The sequence below is a fragment of the Hippoglossus stenolepis genome, chromosome 4 (genome assembly GCF_022539355.2).
Source record: "Hippoglossus stenolepis isolate QCI-W04-F060 chromosome 4, HSTE1.2, whole genome shotgun sequence".
Lineage (NCBI taxonomy): Eukaryota > Metazoa > Chordata > Actinopteri > Pleuronectiformes > Pleuronectidae > Hippoglossus > Hippoglossus stenolepis.
In genome coordinates, this window is record NC_061486.1 from 27,613,454 (window position 1) to 27,633,255 (window position 19,802).

A 19,802-nucleotide genomic window follows, 5' to 3' on the forward strand; every position below is an offset into this window, starting at 1 on the left:
TGGTTTACAACAGCAGAGACCACATCAGTTTCTACTCCTGTCAGCCAAAAACACAATTGAAGATGTAAAAAAAACCTTGTCTGGTCAGATTAATGTTTCTGCTAAGGGTGCAGAATCTCGAAGGAGTTTCCAACACCTTGGAATTCATGACACAAAGAACTGAAGCTGTTTCCAGAGTAAATGGAGGAACTTCCAAGTGTCAGTGTTCCTAATAAAGTACTTGGTGAGAGTATATTTCTAGTATCTAAAACTAGAAAAGCTGTGAAATTGTGTAGACAAACAATCACAATTTCTTGCTTTGAGTGATAACATAAAATAAAAAAAACTACAGGCACAAGACAGACTGAAAAATTATTATATATTTACTTTTATTACTTGTAAGTGTGCCTGATTTTTTAAATCAAGATCTTGTGTATTTGTTGGGAAATTCACAAAGGTATGAAAAAACAAATTTCTTTTGCTTGCAGACACATTTCACTCACCCATACATGCTTTACATTACTGACCTACTGATTCCTACACGTTGTGATATCTTGTTGTTAAAATAAATGTCTGTTTGGTAACAGCCAACTTGTGTCATCTCCCTCCTTGTCACAATCTTTGAGCCGGGTTGTGACAATAGCATAACATCACATCACATCACATAATATAAGTTGATATATGAGTAATAAGGCCAGACTCATTATGCTACTTAGACATGTCTAATAAGATCCACATAAAGTCAGATAATTTATAAAGCAGAATTCCAAATGTCGGCGTGTATTTATAGGCCTATTGTCCTATTCAAGACATCATTTTCACAGCAGTTAGCTGGAGTCAGTGGAAATAAATAAAGCAGGGGCTCAAGGCACATCTTAAAATGAAATGTGAAAAAATCATTTAAGAAACTATTAATTTTAAGAATATGGCATTAAACATATTTTGTATAGCGTGAGGAGTAATGCAGCATGCCTGCAACAGCATCAACTCATTTGGCACTGATTTCACTCTTACTCTTTCTTTGGAAACAGACACACAGCAAAATAATGATAACAATTTAATAAACTTAATTTCTATAACTTTCTTTGGAGAAAATAAATGCACCCAGTGATGAAAATAGACATAATTAACATAGGGATTAATACCCCAATTAATATAACATAAGATGGAAAGTGAAACCCACTTGATAACAATACAAATAAGATAAAATAAGGATAAAGTGGAGCAGTGCACAAGTGTAAGGGTTAAAGTGTAAGGGCTTTTACATAAGGAGAAGGACAATAAAATACAATTCCTAATGTAACAGAAAATGTATGCTGACAATTGTGTGAGACTTCTGTTTCACTCTGTTGAAGAAAATTATCAACATGGGTTCATGTGCACTGGAGGGAGATGGATTCATGACGATCAAAGGCTTTACATTTGTCATTTAATAGGAGTATACTTATGATTTTTACATTACAATAAGACTGAATTTATTCTTCAGTAACTTCTCTCTGGGTTTCTTCTTCTTCTTCTTCTTCTTCTTCTTCTTCTTCTTCTTCTTCTTCTTCTTCTTCTTCTTCTTCTTCTTCTTCTCTCCCATGGGGCCCAGCAGTTCATCCACATCAATCATCCTGAAAGGTGGAATGGGAGATTCACGTTTCCTTAGGGTGGGAGCTATGGCTGTCGCTGTCAGCTAATGGTGATTGATGTGCATGGTTACAACAGGACACCTGAGCCAATGCACATGGCTTGACCAGGGAGCATGTTGGCTCCAACACACCAGGGGGCACTGCTATTCCCTCTACAGTACAGACAGCCTGGGCCGGATTTGTAGCAAGGCAATCAAATCCCCTGTAGAAAGATCTGGGATTGAAAGATGTCAGAAAGACGACAGAGTCAATTCTTTTTAACAGCTGAATGTCAGCTAATGTCATCAATTAAAATGCATCAAGTTGTAAGGTAAACATCCTTGCTATTTTTGCTATGGCACAATTAGTCGTGTGGGTGGTGCTCTAAGCTCGCTATGACTTTACATTTTGAGCTTTTGTTTGGTATAGGGCAGAGGAGAGAAGCAGAACCTTTCACTGGCTGAATGAGTATTATTGCTCTCAACCATCCAACAAGTTCCAGTGTTTAAACCCAGGTAAAAAACAACATTTAGGTTTTTATTTTGTGTGACAAAAAAGAATGTTGTTATGTGTTCAAGTTTTCTCCATTGATTTTTAAGGCATAGACTACAATGATAAAATACTGTATATCAATGAGATAGAAAATAGAAAGTTACAAAGAAACACAAAAGCTGATGTGGAGAGTTTTCTCAGCTATCAGAAATTTGTTATATTTACTAATCCTGACTGTCACAGACATATCGACCCCACAGTTTATCTGTGAGGAATCACAGAGGACTGAAAACTGAGTTGTTCAGAGAGTGGGCTGAAGATATGTCCAGCAGATAGCAGTAGAGGTTAGCAGGAGATGGACTGAACCTTCAACTTGATACTTCTACAGCTGCTACCACAGACTGAAAGGAATAAATGTTAATTGAATTATTTCTAATGATTTAATTCAATAATAATGATTTTTTTAAGCAAATATCTCAAGAAAAGTTTCTTAAAATTATGTTCTTCTTTACATTCCCTACAGATGTAAAACCAAGCTTTCAAATCTTTCCTTTTCTGAACGGATGTAGGTAAGGATGAGGATGTAGAAGGGTGGTAAATAAGGGGAAGGAAGGGTGGGTCGAGAGATCTGAGACAAACGGAGCAGGATGGGTTGACTGGTATAAGAAGGGTCGATGGGTAATTGGAGTAGTGGTCGAGGCGTGGTCCTGCTCCCATACCAAAGCTAAATTATTTACTTCATTTCAGTAGCATGGACCACATCACAACAGTGTAACGTTTGAATCTTTCAATGGAAATTCAGACTGTATTCAATTTTGCGGATGGATGAATGGATGTAAAGGGCAAAGATGAATATGATTGAAGGATGTCTCTGTCAGGCTGGGCTGGGAGGATATGCCGTGAACTGGGCGGATGGAGACTCAGTGTGGGGGTTCCGTCTCAGGCGCATTTCTGCCCAAGCTGGTGTTGGACCCCCAAAAAAATTTAGATTTAAATTGAGCTCAGTTGAGTTTTGGCTTGACGGATATCGTTGAGGTTATTGAGGATGTAGGAACGATATGCTTGTGATGACTTGCAGCCAAAGACCTGGGTGGTTTGATCTGAGATGCCCAGCCTGGCCGCAGTGGATGTTGCTCTGATGCAGAAGGAATGGCAGGAACAGTGATCGTACGAAAATGCCTGAAATGAGTACCTGGAGCTGATGTATTTGGCCAAGTGGGTCTGGATGGTTGAGGAGGAGATTTGTTTAATAGTATGAGCGTGGGTGATAATATGGCATATAGACATGATGTCTGGAGAGGGGAAGGGTGGTATGATGCGTGAAATGCCTTGAAACAATTCCAGCCGGTGAAGTAGGCTGAGAGAAGGCTTGGGGCGAGGCTGTTAAGGATGGCTTCTTGGGAGGCGTGAATGAGGATTTCCAACTGTGGAGCTAGTTGAAAACTGTGGCTAAATACTATGGGACTGGTATGGGATGAGTATCCTATTCTGGGGAAAAGATTCAGAATTTCTGAAATGAGAACCGAGACGGTGAATCTGTGATGTTTTTCAGGTAACCGGGGATGTGGGCTGCTGCTGCTGATCATCAATCAATCAATCAATCAAATTTTATTTGTATAGCCCATATTCACAAATCACAATTTGTCTCATAGGGCTTTAACAAGGTGTGACATCCTCTGCCCTTAACCCTCAACAAGGAAAAACTACTAAAAAACCCTTTTAACAGGGTAAAAAGAACGTAGAAACCTCAGAGAGCCACATGTGAGGGATCCCTCTCCCATGACGGACAGAAGTGCAATAGATGTCAAGTGTAATGGAGAACATCAGAAAGATAAGGGTATTTGCAGCATTGATTAGAATAAACACTTTGTAGCATAACTGAAGGTCAATGAATTGATGGATTATTGTCAGTAATGGTCGAGTATCTGAGGAGAAATATTATATATCAAGCAGTCCTGCTGCAATCATAGTCCATGGTCAGCAGCCACCACGATTGTGGTCCACCACCACTATCAGATGCCAACACGATACAGGATCCGCCATTATTATCACGATCAGCCAGCATGATACAGGATCCACCATTACGATCGCGATCCACTGTCATAATCCACGATGTGGCCGCAGCCGCGGCCCTGGATCTGCGGACGATAAGGCAAAGGGACTCTGGGGAAGAAGTCAAGTCAGTAACATGTATTGATGAGATATCAATTTCTTTGATGTGATAAGGAGGGAGAAGAGGAAGGAGAAGCTGGGAAGAGAAGCTCCGAGTGTCATGTGTCCCCCGACATTCTAGACCTATAGCAGCTGATGAAGCAACATGTCATCCAGTGTAACAATGTGTGCCAATGTGATGTGTCTTGGGATGACAATGGTACTCTGCGGCACAGATGAATGAGATAAATCAGGCTTTGCTTCACACACAGATACCAGTTAGTAGAGTCAAATTACCTGGATTTGTTGACAATAAGGGCATAATAGAGGTTCACCAGATGCATCCTTTCAAGACAGCTTGAATTATGAAGAGAATGTGTGTTTCACTCCCTATTCTATACCTCAGTTAGAGCTAGCACTCTGAGCTGGTACTTCACTGTTTGATACGTGCCCCAGCAGACTAGGCCACGTGCAGGGCTGTCTCTGCCAGCTGTTAGATGAAGCTCTGCTTTGATGTGCAGAGCTACAGCTCTTTGATGGTGGTTCATTACAATTAGAACCAACAGCATTTGTTTTAAGGCCTCCTTGATGTGACTGCTCCATGAAGGACATATTTTAATTTGAACTAAATATCCCACAGTGTGTCTGTCATGGCACTGAGGCAGCCCCAGTGGAATGCAGTATGTTTCATTTACAGCTAGACTTTCTTCTAGGGCTGCAGTCAGATGCCAGTAGGAGATCGAGATGTTATGCTTTCACTATAGGGACATTTTTTTATGGTCCATTCAAACACAGTTGATAAAACAGTACTGAATAAATGATTGTTACACGCTGCCCCTAGTACTATTTTTTCTCCCCCTTTTTTTCCTCACTCCTTTTCCTCTCTGGTGTGTGTGATGAGCTTGATTACGCAAAGCGGCATTTAAGGGAGGCTAGAGAGGCGCTTTCTCTCTCTGTCTCTCTCTTTGCCATCAGAGTTTGCCGGCAGCCACTGCCATCATGGCACAGTATTTATTGTTTGTTTCCTTTTGAGTTGTGGGTCTGCAAGTCTTCTTGGTTTTTGTGGTTGGTCCAGATCTTCCCATTTTTCTGTTCTTTTTGGCCAGGCCACCACACTCCCACAGACTAATTTAACATAATTTGGTTGTCTTTGTTTTAACCATTTCTCTGGCTGGCTTATTATGTTGTGGTCTCAAGGTTGAGCCAAGCTAAATTTTTGAGGCTGTAGCCGTAAAAATTATATCGAATATTAAAAACAAATAAACTGCCACTACACTACCTTCCTGTTAAATTTAGAATAGAATTTAAAATCCTCCTCCTCAAGTATGAATAATAATAATATGGCACCATCATACCTTAAAGCGCTCATAATGTATCACCCCACTAGAACACTGCGCTCCCAGAATTCAGGCTTACTTGTCATCCTTAAAGAGTAGGAGGCAGAGCCTTTAGTTCCTCTCCTGTGGAATCATCTCCCAGTTTCGTTCGTGAGGCAGACACCCTCTGTACATTTAAGAGTAGGCTTAAAACCTTCCTTTTTGATAAAGCTTATAGTTAGAGCTGGTTTAGTTCTGTTTTAGACCTATAACAGCAGTTATGATGCTATAGATTGACTCGAAACGGTGTAATTTACACCATGTTTTTAGCCTAAAGGTGCACTGATTTCCTCCTCTGGATCCGCGTTCATGTTCGCACACCACACACACTGCACACAAACTCTCGCTCAAGGTTAAGCGCGGGGTGAGCGGTAGCATCGCTACTTCTGGTAGCGGACATTTAGGCTTAAAACATGGTGTAAATGAAACCGCTTCGAGTTGACTTTGAATGTCGGGGCTTACAGACACTTGGATGACACCACAAGAGCAGTATGGAGGCATTTACACTCTCCCTTCACACTCATATTCTATTATTCCTATCACACTCTACAACTCTTTTTCAACCCAACTAGTTTTCAACTGCGGTTGGACACACCTGCCCATAGGCATGTATGTCTATGGATTTACTTGTTTTAACTTGAGTACAGTTGTGAGTTGCATTTAAGGCGCTCAGCTGAATGGATTATTATATTTTGTGAAGAAAGAAGCCCATCCTTGATGCTACATGTCATCTCATTAAACCCGTCAGGAATGCACATCTCTATTTGGAGGTAATGTGGGCGGGTTGTGGAAAGCTGACGTCAGTGTGGTTGGCCGGTGACGGTGGAGGAGGGACCACAGACCGGACTGATCCCACGTGTGACGGAGTGCTGTGTTCGCGGCTCACTGGCTCTGCCGCTCAGTTCCGCCTGCCGTCCAACTGCCTGTTTGCATCCGCCAGTCACTGCCTGGAGCTGGGTCAGATATGGAGGGAGACGGGAGCCAAACCACATTAGGAAGTCCGACCGATCCGCTGCACGACCCGGGGTAAGGTTACAGCCCTTCAATACGAACGTGGTTGTTGTTTTTAAACCGAACAATTGCAAACTGTAACTGACAGTTACTGCCTCCAGTCCGGTCAGCTGCAGCCCTGCTTATGTTTCCAAACGGACCTGCCCCCTTATAGCGGAGTGTTCTCCTGGATCAGTCCGATTTATGCCCTTATTACTCGTATGGGAATAACAATACTGACATATTTATTATTGGACGTACAAGTGTTTAAAACGAGTGTTTAATGCTTTTTTTTAAAGTAAAGGTTTCCTAGTAAAGTAATAGTCGCACTTTATTGAAATGAAACACGACATTTTGCATGTGCTTCGCTCTGCTCCTCGCACTGACTAAGCTGTGGTTTGATGGAGCAGGTGAGGATTGTGTTACAGTCCAACCTACGTGAAAAGTTGAACCCAGCTCTTATTCGTCGATCAGTGATTTACACATGTTTGCCGAATTGAAGACTGTGTTCGTGTCAGGAGTTGACAACCTTAACCCTTGTTCTACCCGGTATGTTCCTCTGTCAAGAAGTCAGCGGGATTTAACTGCCATATGTTTTGAACGGAGCTTCGCCTGACTCCTGGTCCACAGCCGGGGCCCGGGGACGTTATGGGGCTGCTGCTTGCTCGGCTTTCTAAACGGGCGGACTCTTCATCACATTGCCTTGGTCTTTGTCCCTTGTCCCGAGCTCTTTAATTCTCTGCAGCCGGTTAAACACTGCAAGAAACGTCAAAATGGACATAGTGAAATGATGTTTTTTCCTTTGGCAGGAAAATGTTTATCGGTGGCCTCAGCTGGCAAACTTCACCAGGTAATGACATCTCTCTCTCTCTCTCTCTCTCTCTCTCGTCCTCCAATTGACCCCTCCTATGTATAACTGTGACATTCACTGCTGACAACACATTTTCATCTTTTATTGAGCGAGGAAATAAAACAAACTAAAACTGTAACCTTCTTTTATTCTGTTTTCCCCCCACAGACAGCCTTACAGATTATTTTATTAAATTCGGGGAAATCAGAGAAAGCATGGTGATGAGAGATCCAACGACAAAACGGTCAAGGTAAACAAACATTTCCTCTGTTAATGGGAAAAATGCACATTTTGTATTTTTTACTGATATTTTAACTAGAGTGGTTATGATAGGGTAATGCAGTTTGACATTGGCTATGGAGCTATGGAGAATATTCCCTCTACTGACAGTATTCATTAAATCTTAGAATAACATGACTACCATAAATTAAAGAAGTTGTTTAATATATGGGGGCATAGACAAGTAAAATAGACAAAATATTAGATTAATAAAGATTAACAACATGGCATCATAGTGTTGTGTCAATTGAAAACTGATTGACAATCTCGTTAGAAATGTCATATTCTTGTGTGTGGTTTCTCAACAGGGGTTTTGGCTTCATCACTTTTGCAGATGCTGCCAGCGTAGATAAAGTGTTAGCACAGACGCAGCACGAGTTAGACTCTAAACGGGTAGGTTCCCCTTTTTATTCTGATTGCATGATAGACATTGACGTCTTTTATTTCTATAATTCATGTGTATCATAGTCATAAACACCTGGTGGGAACAGAACTTGGTGACTGGGAGTCCTTACAGTGAAAAAAGGGACTCTCTCTCTCTCACACACACACACACACACACACACACACACACACACACACGCGTACACTTACATATCCAGATGTTTGTTTTCCTGAAACACAAACTAAATCAAAGCCAAGTTAGAAGCTCTGGTTGATTTAGTTTGTGTTTTTGCAATTTAAGCGGTTTTCCTCAGGCTTCTCTTTAGTGAAATCAGCAGATATCTGATCAGCATACCCAGGATTTCAGTAGATGGAAAGGAGTATATGGGTGGGGGTGGATGAGCAACCCTCTTCCAGGACAGAAGGATTAACAGATGCAATATGGGTCTTATGTACAGTTCGAAAGGAAGCTAAATATGGAATGTACTGATGAATGCAGATAAAAAAAGTTCTTCTAATTTTTAACCCAGTGAGAGCTGTTTTTGTGATGTAATGTGTGGACTTCAACTGCTTTTTAATACCATTGATTTTTTATTACATATACTGTCCTGTTAAGGACAAAATACATAGATTTTTTTAATGAAGCCAGATAAATGTTGAAGGTCAAGTAACTGTTGAAGCCAGTGTTTTCATCTTGGTCACATTCAGTGACACCCCCCACCCACTTTCCCTGTTCAGTAGCAAGCTGAAGTTTGAGGAAATTTGTGTGTGAGCAGCGCTGGTTGAACAAAGTAGGTCAACATGGGAAATTGTTGAGAAAGTCTGTGACAGCTGATTTACTCAGGTACTGAGGTACACAGGCACAGGCTCTAGCTGGGCTATAATGTGTTTGTGTCATGTGTAGGGTGGAGGTGCAGGTGGGGTGTTACGTCTTGGAATGGACGAGGACCCAAATGCAGATGCCGCACGAGGACAGATTCAATAACCAGTCTTAAATATGCCCTATGAGTAGGTGAACAGTCAGGAAGGCAGAGGTCACCCAAAACACAAAAGCAGATAGATAGATACTTTATTGATCCCAAGGGAAATTTAAAAATAAAATGTTCAATAAACACTGAAAAAATGCTATAATATTGACAGAAAAAATGACAAGACAAACTGACACTGAAAAATGGGAAACAGAGACAGCTGAATTCTTCTCTTGTGATCACTTCTGATCGTGATGTATGCCATGCTCCACATGCAATGGTTTTTATCGAGTAACAGTTTACTGGTTTGTCCGATGTCACTGTGTTAGTGTGTGTGTAAGTTGGCGCGATCTTGTGAGAGAGAGGTAAAGAGAGAGGGGCAGAAGAGGAGTCAGGAGGGGATGAATTCATCTTGTGCAGCTGTGCTGTTAAGAAAGATTTGAACAATTTAACCCTTTGATACACAAGCTATGCAAACCCCTTCTACTGCACAACATGGGTGAAAAATGACCCGTACTCATTTCCTATGTTATTTCATGCATTGCTGAGTGTTTCTTTGCTATATCTTTTGAAATAAATTTATTTCATCATTTAATATTCTATGTTTTCATTAAATATCTTGTTTTTGATTACCAGAAATCATTACTTTCTTTGTTCCTTTCTTACTTTATGAACAAAAACATTTTTTTGTATTACTACATCAAGTTTGCACACATGGATAAAAAATAACCATACTATAGACATACTAGACATACTATAATAATTATTTAGATAAAATAATTATGTTCGCAGTGATTTGGACCAAACAATAATATATTCGATTTTTAAAATATGTTTATTTGTCACTTCTTCTTACATAACGTACACATCACTGACAATCGATAACACTGATATTGAACTGTAATGTATCTGTAGTGTAACTGTAGTATAAATGTGTGGACTTCAGCTGTTAGATATACATATACATTACATATACTGTCCTGTTAAGGACAAAATACATAGATTTTTCTTATGAAGCCAGATAAATGTTGAAGGTCAAGTAACTGTGGAAACCAGGGTTTTCATCTGGGCTACAAGCTGGGTCACCTGAGAGAGGGTGCATTATTAGGACTGCCTCTAGGCAATTTCATTTCATCCGTTTCAATTCACTTGGATTCATTGATTAACTGATTAGATTTCGGTGGTCAAAGGTCAGGGTTTTAACCTCTTGAATATGATATCTCGAGACTGCTTCAGGGAATTTGTTCAACTTTTGACCTTATATGAATCTGGAAAAAACTATTTTAATCAAACTATGATTTTGGTTTTCTAAAGCATCCAATTGAACTGGTTCTTCAGGCAACCTATAAACAATCGGTTCTTTGTGGAACCTTAAATTTTAAACTTTTCATTACAACATATGTAAAAGCAACATCAAGTTCAACATGTTTGGTTGAACATCTAAGTAACCATCCAGGGCACCACAAGGCATCCAGAAAGGGCAATGTCTTTCTTAAGTTTTTGGGATACCAAACATGGAAGATGTGATAGAATAAAAAGGCAGCAGCCAGGTCAGGTGAGATGTCCATGCTGCCACCATCAAGATGCATCTAAATTTCCCCTGTCTTATTTATTTGGTAATAAGCAAGATGTTTTTAAGGAAGCACAATAAACCTTTCCCAACAGTACAGGAATAAAACAGGAATTTGAAACCTTAAAGTAGAATAAATGTTATGTTTGAATAATACGAACAACAAACAAACTCAAAATAGTTACAGAACGTGAGACAGAATACTTAACCTTATCAATAATAAACAGCTGTTGTGCGTCCCCTTTGAAGACTGACGGTAGGAGGAGTATTACAGCATTGATAATCTGGCCTGAAAAAAGCAAAGACATTGTAAAGACAAAGGTGATATTCTCAATAACACACTCCATGGAACATGGTAAAGTTCAAAATTCAAATTTAAAGTAATTAATATATATAGAATTTTGTTTTTCAAATGATTACTTACCCACCCATGTTAACTGATGCAGCTGTGCAGACTGCAGGTCAAACAGCAGCGCAGAGCTTCACACTCCTCCGTGATCTGCAGTGGTAGTTTCCACTTCCGTACCAGTTCATTACACAGTTTGAGCAAATCTGGCAAGAAATCACACTGATAATTATTATAAACAATATAATTGTATAATATAACAGGAATTAATCTAATTATAAAACAATATGCATTTGCTGTTCTCCCACATAAGTTTAACCTTTAAAATCTGCCCAAACACTAAATATATACTAAATAGTATCAGTGATACTATCAGTTATTGTGTTAAATTAACAAAGTAGCTAACGTAGCTAATGCTAACGTGGCTAATGTTAACTAGCAAGCTAATATAGTAACGATAATTGTGAAAACCGTAATATTTCCTCTGACAATAATCGTGGTACCAAAATTTCACAATACAATTCTCAATACAATATTGAACTGTTCAGTACAGCATCCACGGTCCAACACATGCTTGTGAATTGGTGTATTTTTGGTTTTGCGTATAACTAGCTTCTATTCATTATATTTCTCTCCGAATTTGGTCTGTTTGTGTGGGCCTGTGAGTCCATGCACTGGGATGAGGAAACGCCTCCCCCAAGCAAATATCCAATCACTATGCGCTTAAGTTGGGGGAAGCTGACAATACTGGTGTCAGATTTCACACATTTCTTAAACATGGCGAGCGGTGAACAGAGGCAGCAATATGAGGAAGCACCTTTGTTTCAAATCTGTGGTGTGGGTGTTACGTTTAATGGAGATTTGGACCCAGATGCAGGACAGACTCGAGGATGCAGTTTAACAGTTAATTGAAATGGAGAGTAATGGTGGGATTCACAGGCAGGCAGAACAGTGGTGGAGTGGCATTGAGGGATCCAGTGGCTTCAGCAGGCGGGAGAGGGGAATAGTGAAGATGTCTGGCGGCAGACAGGTTAGCAGGTGGTGTTGATCAGGAGCTGGCAGGCTGGGATGGTTCTGAACACAAGGAAACAAGAAGTTAGGTACGAGCACAGGCAAGGTAACATAGAGACGTAGCTACCACTGTAGTGGATGGAATGATCTGGGGAAGACTGAGAGGAAAGCTGGGGTGGAAGTACTGCAGGAGGTGATTAGGTGATGAGCGTCAGGTGTGCCAGCTGCCAGAGCTCAGGAGCAGGAAGCCACGTCCAATCACACACACACACACACATACACACACACACGCACACAAACACACAAAAGGGGGGTGGGGACACAGAAAGACTGGTGGAGAGACCATGACAGTGGGGACATTTCGGTTTCGGCCTTGAGTATAATGGCGAGGAAGAGAAAACAGTGAACAAAAAAATGACTGTCTGCAAGCTTTCCTTGACAAATATATTTGAATGGAAACTTCTAACATGACTGCACATCTGCGGCGGCATCACCCAGTGATATCACTGTCTGGAAGCAGGATAGCCGAGCAGGTAACACCGTCATCCAAAAAGCTACAGTCACTCGCCTATGCCTACCATCATACATACCACACTGGTTCAGAGAGACACAAAAAATTATCAAGGGCAGTGGGGGTGTTCATTGCCAAAGATTTGCCACCATTTTTGGTGGTTGGAGATGTGGGCTTTCATCACCTTGTGAAAACACTCGATCCGCTTAACAAAGTACCCAGTAGCACATTTTTCTGCACCAAGGTAATTCCAGACCTCTATGAAACAACACGCAAAGGTATCGAAAACTCATTGGCTAAAGCACAGAGCCTTGCTCTCACTACAGTTAGTTGGACCTTGCGGGCAACAGAGAGTTACCTCACTGTGACTGTTCACTATATGTGGGATTGGGAAATAAAGAGCGAAGTACTCCAAACCCGTCCCCTGTATGAAAGTCATACAAGCATGTATTTGGCAGAGGAGTTGACAAAGGCAGTGAATACGTGGAAGTTGGAGAGGCCAAACATGTCACTCTCAGTAGCCACAGATAACGCAGCAAATATTGTAAATGCGATCCATGAAGCTGATGGACAGGGGCCACAGATAAGTAGCTTTGCACATGTTGTAAACCTCACAGCTAAGAGAGCAGTGTCAATCTAGCGGTGTCCTGCCTCCTGGGGACACAGGAGACTTTTTTTCACAAAAGCATCCCAGCCCACCATTTATGTTAAACCATGATGTCACAACTCGGTGGAATACAATACATGACATGTTGGAAATATACACAGAACAGCAGCCCGCCATCTACTCTGCCTTAGTGGACAAATGTCTGAAGAAGACATCTGTCAAGGACATAGCATGTTGAATGACAGAAACTGGCAGAAGAACTGATTCAGCTACTCAACAACCCCCCCACCATACCGATGATCCTCCCTCTGGAAGAGATGATTCTCAAATCCATTGCACCAGGAGACAAGAAGCCAAAGCAGCAATTACAATTGACTTGGAAAGGAGGTACACTGAGCCTGATCTTCATGTTTACCTCGAAAAGGCCATAGCCCTGGACCCCAAGTTTAAATCCCTGCCTTACCTTGATGACGAGGCTTGTGACAGGCTCTAAAGGAATCTCCTCACATAAATTCTGGAGCATGAACAGCAGGTATTATTTGATTATAATGTTTTTTGTTAACCTTGTGTGATTATTATTGTTTTGTATTTATTTAGATGGCTTTTATATGATATATCAGTACCTTATATCTGTATCCTTTTCACAGATCAAAATAATTTAACATTAGGGATATGTTATTATACACTGGAGATGGTTGTGGTTCTGAGCTGTGCCTGCATGTGTGTGTGTGGGGTAATTATATTAAAGGGTCATTCTCTTTGTTACATAGGGTCAAGCAGAGAATCCTGTGCGATCGCCAGAGGAAAAAATCGATCCTCTCCCCCTCCCAAGAAGAAGACAGCAATGTCAGAGCTATTTGGGGAGCTTTTAGAACAGTGGAACAACAGACCAGGCACCTTCCCCAGATCATTGAGGAGGAAGTCACCACATACAAGTTAGCAGACTGCATTCATGTGGATGCTGTTCCATTCATGTGATGGAAAACAAATGAATGAAAAGTTGCACAACGACACCTCTGTGTCCAGGGAACCTCCCGGGAGAATTTTCTCCACTGCAGGACACAGTATAAGTGCGAACTGCTCTCGCCTTGCTGCAGAGAATTTTGACAGGCTTATCTTTTTACAGAAGAACCTCAAAATACAGGAATAGATAGCTGACCTAAGTGATATTGTACATTACATTCTGAATGTAAGCTACTGTACTGAAGTACAGGTGTACTTATTTGAAATGGTAAATTTATGTTTACAGGTATCGTTATTTAAAGTAGGGGATTTATGTATACAGTTTGTATTAAAATTTTTGAATTCATGTTTTCCCCAGTTTGTATATGGGCTACCAGCAGCTGGGAGCTGCCAGGGCTAAGAAGAACTTTTTCTTTTGGAAGAGTTATTTTTTTATTTTACATCATACAATTCCAGAGGTGGGAAGTAACGAAGTACAAATACTTCGTTATTGTACTTAAAGGGGACATTGTATGCCCATTTTACCACAAGTTGATATGGTTCCTTGGGGTCTTAATGAAATGTCTGTAACATACTTTGGTCAAAATACCACAAGGATCATTTAAAACAGCACCCTTTTTACCCTGTCTAAAACAGCCCTCCACAGAGTGACCTGTTTTGAGTGCCTGTTCCTTTAAATGCTAATGAGCCAGCTCCCCCCTCCCCCCTCTCCCCCCATGATTTTAAACGATATAAATTACATATTTTATATGATATAAATTATCAAATATGCATCCCATACTTTGTATTCCCCTTCTGTTGTCCTGGAGTTTTAATTTTCCCAATCACATAATTAAATGTCCCCCTCTGCCCATCCACTACAAGCACACAAGCAGACAGACAGAGAGAGAAAGAGAGGGTGGGGGGGCTATGAAGACCATCATTTACCCCCGAACCCCGACATTCAACAGGTACAACAACAAGCGGAGAAAGCAGAATCGCGGGCTGACCTTATATATACAGTCTATGGGGCTGACCAGCGCGGAGCAATGCACGCCCCTTGTGAACAGCCAGGCGGCTGCGCGCTTGGGAACGGCGCTGCGCTGCCTCGCAGCGGCGCTTCCGCGTCCGGTGTTAACCCGGCATAACAGGTGGGGGGGCTCTGTGTGTTTGTCCCATTGGTACAGTAGTGCTGAACACTGCGGAAGTCTTCCACACTGCTGGCTGTGTAGCGCTGACACAAATTCCAGCTCACGCATGGGAGAGCGAGCGGTCGCTCCCGAGCAGCTGCTGCAGCCTCCCAGTCCCAACGATCCAGACAAATGCCACATGTGAGTGAATCGCGGGCTGACCAGTGGAGAAATGCTCGTCCCGTGTGAACAGCCCGGCTGCGTGCTTGGGAACGGCGCTGCGCTGCCTCGCAGCCTCGCTGCGTCCGGTGTAAACCCGGCGTAATGAGTGTGGGGGACGGGGGACGGGGGTGGGCCAAGACCATGTAGGGAGACTTCCAGTACCTTGTTACGACACAAAACCCAGGAAGCTCAATCGAGTCACTCAAGCATGACGTTTCTGACTTAGAGGAACCATAACAAAACGCGCGAGTGTTTTTTTCCCAGAGTTTTTGGGTTGGTAGACATGCCAGATACCCACATTAACGTGTAGAAGCACTAACAAAGTGGAATTTGCAGTGTAAATGAAGTGAAAATGCGTGTAAATGAAGTGAAAATGCAAATTTGCAATTTGCATTTTCTTATGGGTGACTTTTACTTTTACCAGAGTCACTTTCAGGTAAGATATCTGTACTTTTACTCAAGTATGGCTTTCAAGTACTTAATACACCACTGTACAATTCACAAGCAATGTGTATAAATGGAAACGTTTGTTTTGCTTATAAGTAAAATAAAGAAATAGTTTTGTAATAGAAAAATTGCTTTTTATTTACTCCTTAACCCTTTACTGTTCCTGTACAATTCGCCTAAAATGCCTCCAGAACCGAACCACACCGTAAACCTTGACCAAAAAAATGAGGTATGCATTGAACCATGGGCTAACTGTATTGTTGCATCCCTAGCAGATACACAGCATTTCCAAACTCACATTATTTCTCAGTACTTCCAACCTGGAGAAAGTCATCCATGCCCTCATATCCTCATGCCTTGATTGCAGCAACTTGTTATTCGTCATCACTCAGTCCTTGTTCTTGATGCAGCAGCAACACACACACACACACACACACACACACACACACACACACACACACACACACACACACACACACACACACACACACACACACACACACACACACACACACACACACACACACACACAATCATCACTTAAGTCAGGCCCCATTTGGCCCCATATTCACTTGACTTGTTTGTTACTATAAAAAAGCATATTATTGATCATTACCATGGTAGACAGTGAGTGATGGAAATTGCTTAACATTTCCATCTTGATGGTCAATAAAACAAGAAACATACTCCTTCACAGCTGGAGAGCCCCCAACGTTTCAGAGACGTACGCATGCGCCACCGGTTCGACATATGAATACAATAAAATTATTATTACTAAATATACTAGTTTTATATTTACTTTATACTGATTTTGTGTGTTTTTTAAAGAAAACAAACTTAAAGAGCTTTTCTTTGACTTTTCTTTGAGCACACAGCCATTGAAATCTGAGTGGAGATAAACAGTGCTGCTTAAAGCTGTTCACTATTATGCCACCAGTGTATTTATTTGTCTATCATAGAGTGCTGAAATACATTTTCAGCCTAGAGGATGTTAATATGAATTCTAGATGTTCAGTGTCCCTCTCTTAGTGGGTGTGGAACCCCATTAGATATGCTTAGGTCTAAAACAGTGCGGTGGAGGGGCTCTCCGGCTCTGCAGGTCGATGATATTTGATAAATCAGAAACCTCCTTCACCATTATGTTGGTCAGATTTTAATGACAGTCATCAACGACGGACCAAATTTTCAGATGATGCTGCTGATAACAGTACTACTTGATAGTAGTCGTGATAATATGTGAGCGAGTGATCGAGTGAGCAAAGGCTTTTCACAAACTAACTGGGACATCCTGATAATAAAGAAGAAGAATTCTCCAGTATATAGGTAACAAATGCATGCTGTTAGATGAGGCACAGACAAACCTGACACACATCTGATTATATCCAATAAATCATCGATATATTCACCAATGTGAGCTAATGAGGTCTTTCAGGCCTCAGCATGTGTCTGTTTACAATAACACTATATGCTATTCCTTTCTTGTATTTCTGGGAGAGCAGCTACCCAGAGCATGTCTTTTGCCCCTAGTGGTTGTGTGGTTTTCAAACATCGCATAAATTCTTACTGTGTGTTTGCTTTTGCATCATGTACAGTACATGTACGCGTCACTTCCTCTAAATCCCCCGGGTGTAATTGTGCACTTAAATTAGTGCAGGAATGGTGGACTGAAAAGGTAGCACTCATAGGAGCATATATATCATCTCCTCAGCACTATTGATTTACTCCTGGAGTTTTCATGTTATGTTTTTTAGGATGTGAGTCATTCGTTGTGTCTTTGTTTTGTGACTTAACTTGTTTGATGTTCTTTCTCTCCTGCAGATTGACCCTAAAGTTGCCTTTCCTAGACGCACTCAACTCAAGGTAAGAAGACGTCTCTCCTTCATGCTACGGGTTAGGGTTATGCAACTTGTAATGTCACCTTTATACATATGAAACAATGGAAATGCTAATCCAAGACAAAACAGACTGATGTTTTTTGCTACACTACAAACACAGGGTATGGTGAAGATAAGACATTAGGTGCATGTGGACTGTGATTGATATCTGAGATATTCCTATTAGACAGAGACAGCTGCTGTCTCTTTGGTGGTTGAGGTAGAGTAAAGAGAACATGCTCTCTTTAAGGTGGGATATAACCATTGAAGTGAAGATGACCAGCAAGGGACGTTCCCTGTTGCAGGGTTGCACTAGGTTGTTTTTTGTCTGCTTAAAATGAACTCGTTCAAGTCAAAGCTGGCAGATTTGTTAGTGACTGTGTGGAAGGCTTTTGAACACTTGTACAACAGTGGGCATATATGGTGTTACACATTACAAAGCTTCGAAATGTCTCTCCTTTTTGAGCCATTTTGGGTGGTGAAGCAGGGAAGCATTTGCATTCATCATTTGATAAACATGAAATTGACACAAGGACATACACAACAATAGACCAGGGCTCTCATTTATAAAACAGTGAGTGGGATTCATACTAAAAGTGTACGTGCGCAAAAAAGCCGGAGTCCTGATAGAGTCACTGCATCAAGCGATGAGAAGAGGAAGCGAAACTTTCTGACACTGACATCGAGGTGTTTGTTAGTGGGGTGGAGGTGAAGAGAGATTTTATGGGACAGCAGTGATGTCACTAATAAAGAAAATACACTGATACTCTGCTGCTGCTGTGGATAATACAATGTGTGAGAGTGAGTACGATAGAAAGAACAGAGCCTTTTTTTGCATCCACCTCAAAGGTGGATGCAAAAAAAAAAACTCTCAGAATGTGAGGGAACTTGTTGTATTGTCTGTTCGTATTTTAATCATCCAAAACTGCAGGATTATTAAATTCAGAGACAGCTGTGATGTCCTCAATCTATAGAATTTAACAGAATTATTATCATATGCTCGTGTTTGTACTGGGATGGTTCGGTTCCGTCGGTCGATCTGTGGGATACTGGACACAGTTCAGCTCAGAGATCACAGATCACAGATTAATAGAATCTATATCAGCTGATCAGACAACGCGTCATCCTTCCATTCGCGTGCATCCATCACGCAGCATCACGCACCAGTGTCACGGCAGTATTTATTTATTTAGAGCATCGGACCGATTCCCTCACATCAGTGGATCCTCACCTCAACTCTGGGATATTAATTGGAAAGTTTTCTTCATTTCTTGTAAGTGATCTCCTGTGCGCTCTGTGCGCCTGATGGCACAGTCAGGTTCACTGCAGCGATTTAATACACGCACAGTGTTAGCAGATACTGTTAAAAACTGTTAATGACTCGGCTCTGTAACTGCGCTGTTTAATGGAATCTGAACGTAATTTGCTGTAAGTTGTTTTATATATTTTTCAATTAAAAGGTTCGTATTAGAACAATTATGTCGCGCGAGCACAACTAAAGCTGTTTTAATGTTCATGATGAAGTGGATCAATAATTTGGCTTCAGTTCACCACCTCACGTCTGCATCGCCACTTTCCCGTCTCCAAAACGTTCGTACGCATGGGTCAGAGTTTGTGTGGAAATACGCACATTTTCCCGTCAAGTTTGTTTTTACAAATCCCAACGTTTGCGTGAGAAGTGCCGTACGTACGTTTCAGGCCCCGTTTTGTGCGTACGCAACGGTTATAAATGAGACCCCAGGACCTGCATCTTCAGGGCAAACTCATCAGTGAAGAAAAGACGAAGGATTCTTTCTGCCCTGAGTTGTGATGTTATTGCTGCTCCAGCAGCAGCAATGAAGGCAGATAGAGGACATGTATCGGTTCTGATCAGTGTGCATGGCAGCTACCTCAGGTGGGCTCTGACTGTGTTCATGTTCACTTTACTGCTTATGTTCAATTTCCAAGTCCCCACCTGGAGATGGGTGTGTTCAGTTTTCTGGTTGTGTGTTCTTCCATGCAGCACCTTTTTTTCAGTAAGACAAGATCAGGCTGTAATCACAGCTAATGCTGCTACAAAT

The 19,802-nt window shown here is 41.4% G+C and overlaps 1 protein-coding gene across 6 annotated transcripts in view; it reads left to right on the plus strand.

The window, feature by feature from the left end:
• The first annotated feature begins 6,464 nt into the window (after positions 1-6,464).
• LOC118106618 (RNA-binding protein Musashi homolog 2) overlaps positions 6,465-19,802 on the plus strand; it is a 167,590-nt gene continuing 154,252 nt past the window's right edge. For all 6 annotated transcript variants that reach the window (XR_004695225.2, XM_035155313.2, XM_035155312.2 and 3 more), the window contains exons 1-5: positions 6,465-6,637; positions 7,411-7,451; positions 7,620-7,701; positions 8,039-8,123; positions 17,687-17,728. Coding sequence is in view for 5 of the 6 variants with exons in the window: in XM_035155313.2 (XP_035011204.1) it covers positions 6,576-6,637; positions 7,411-7,451; positions 7,620-7,701; positions 8,039-8,123; positions 17,687-17,728 (312 nt within the window). In the remaining variant the exon portion in view is untranslated. The remainder of the gene's footprint in view (positions 6,638-7,410; positions 7,452-7,619; positions 7,702-8,038; positions 8,124-17,686; positions 17,729-19,802) is intronic.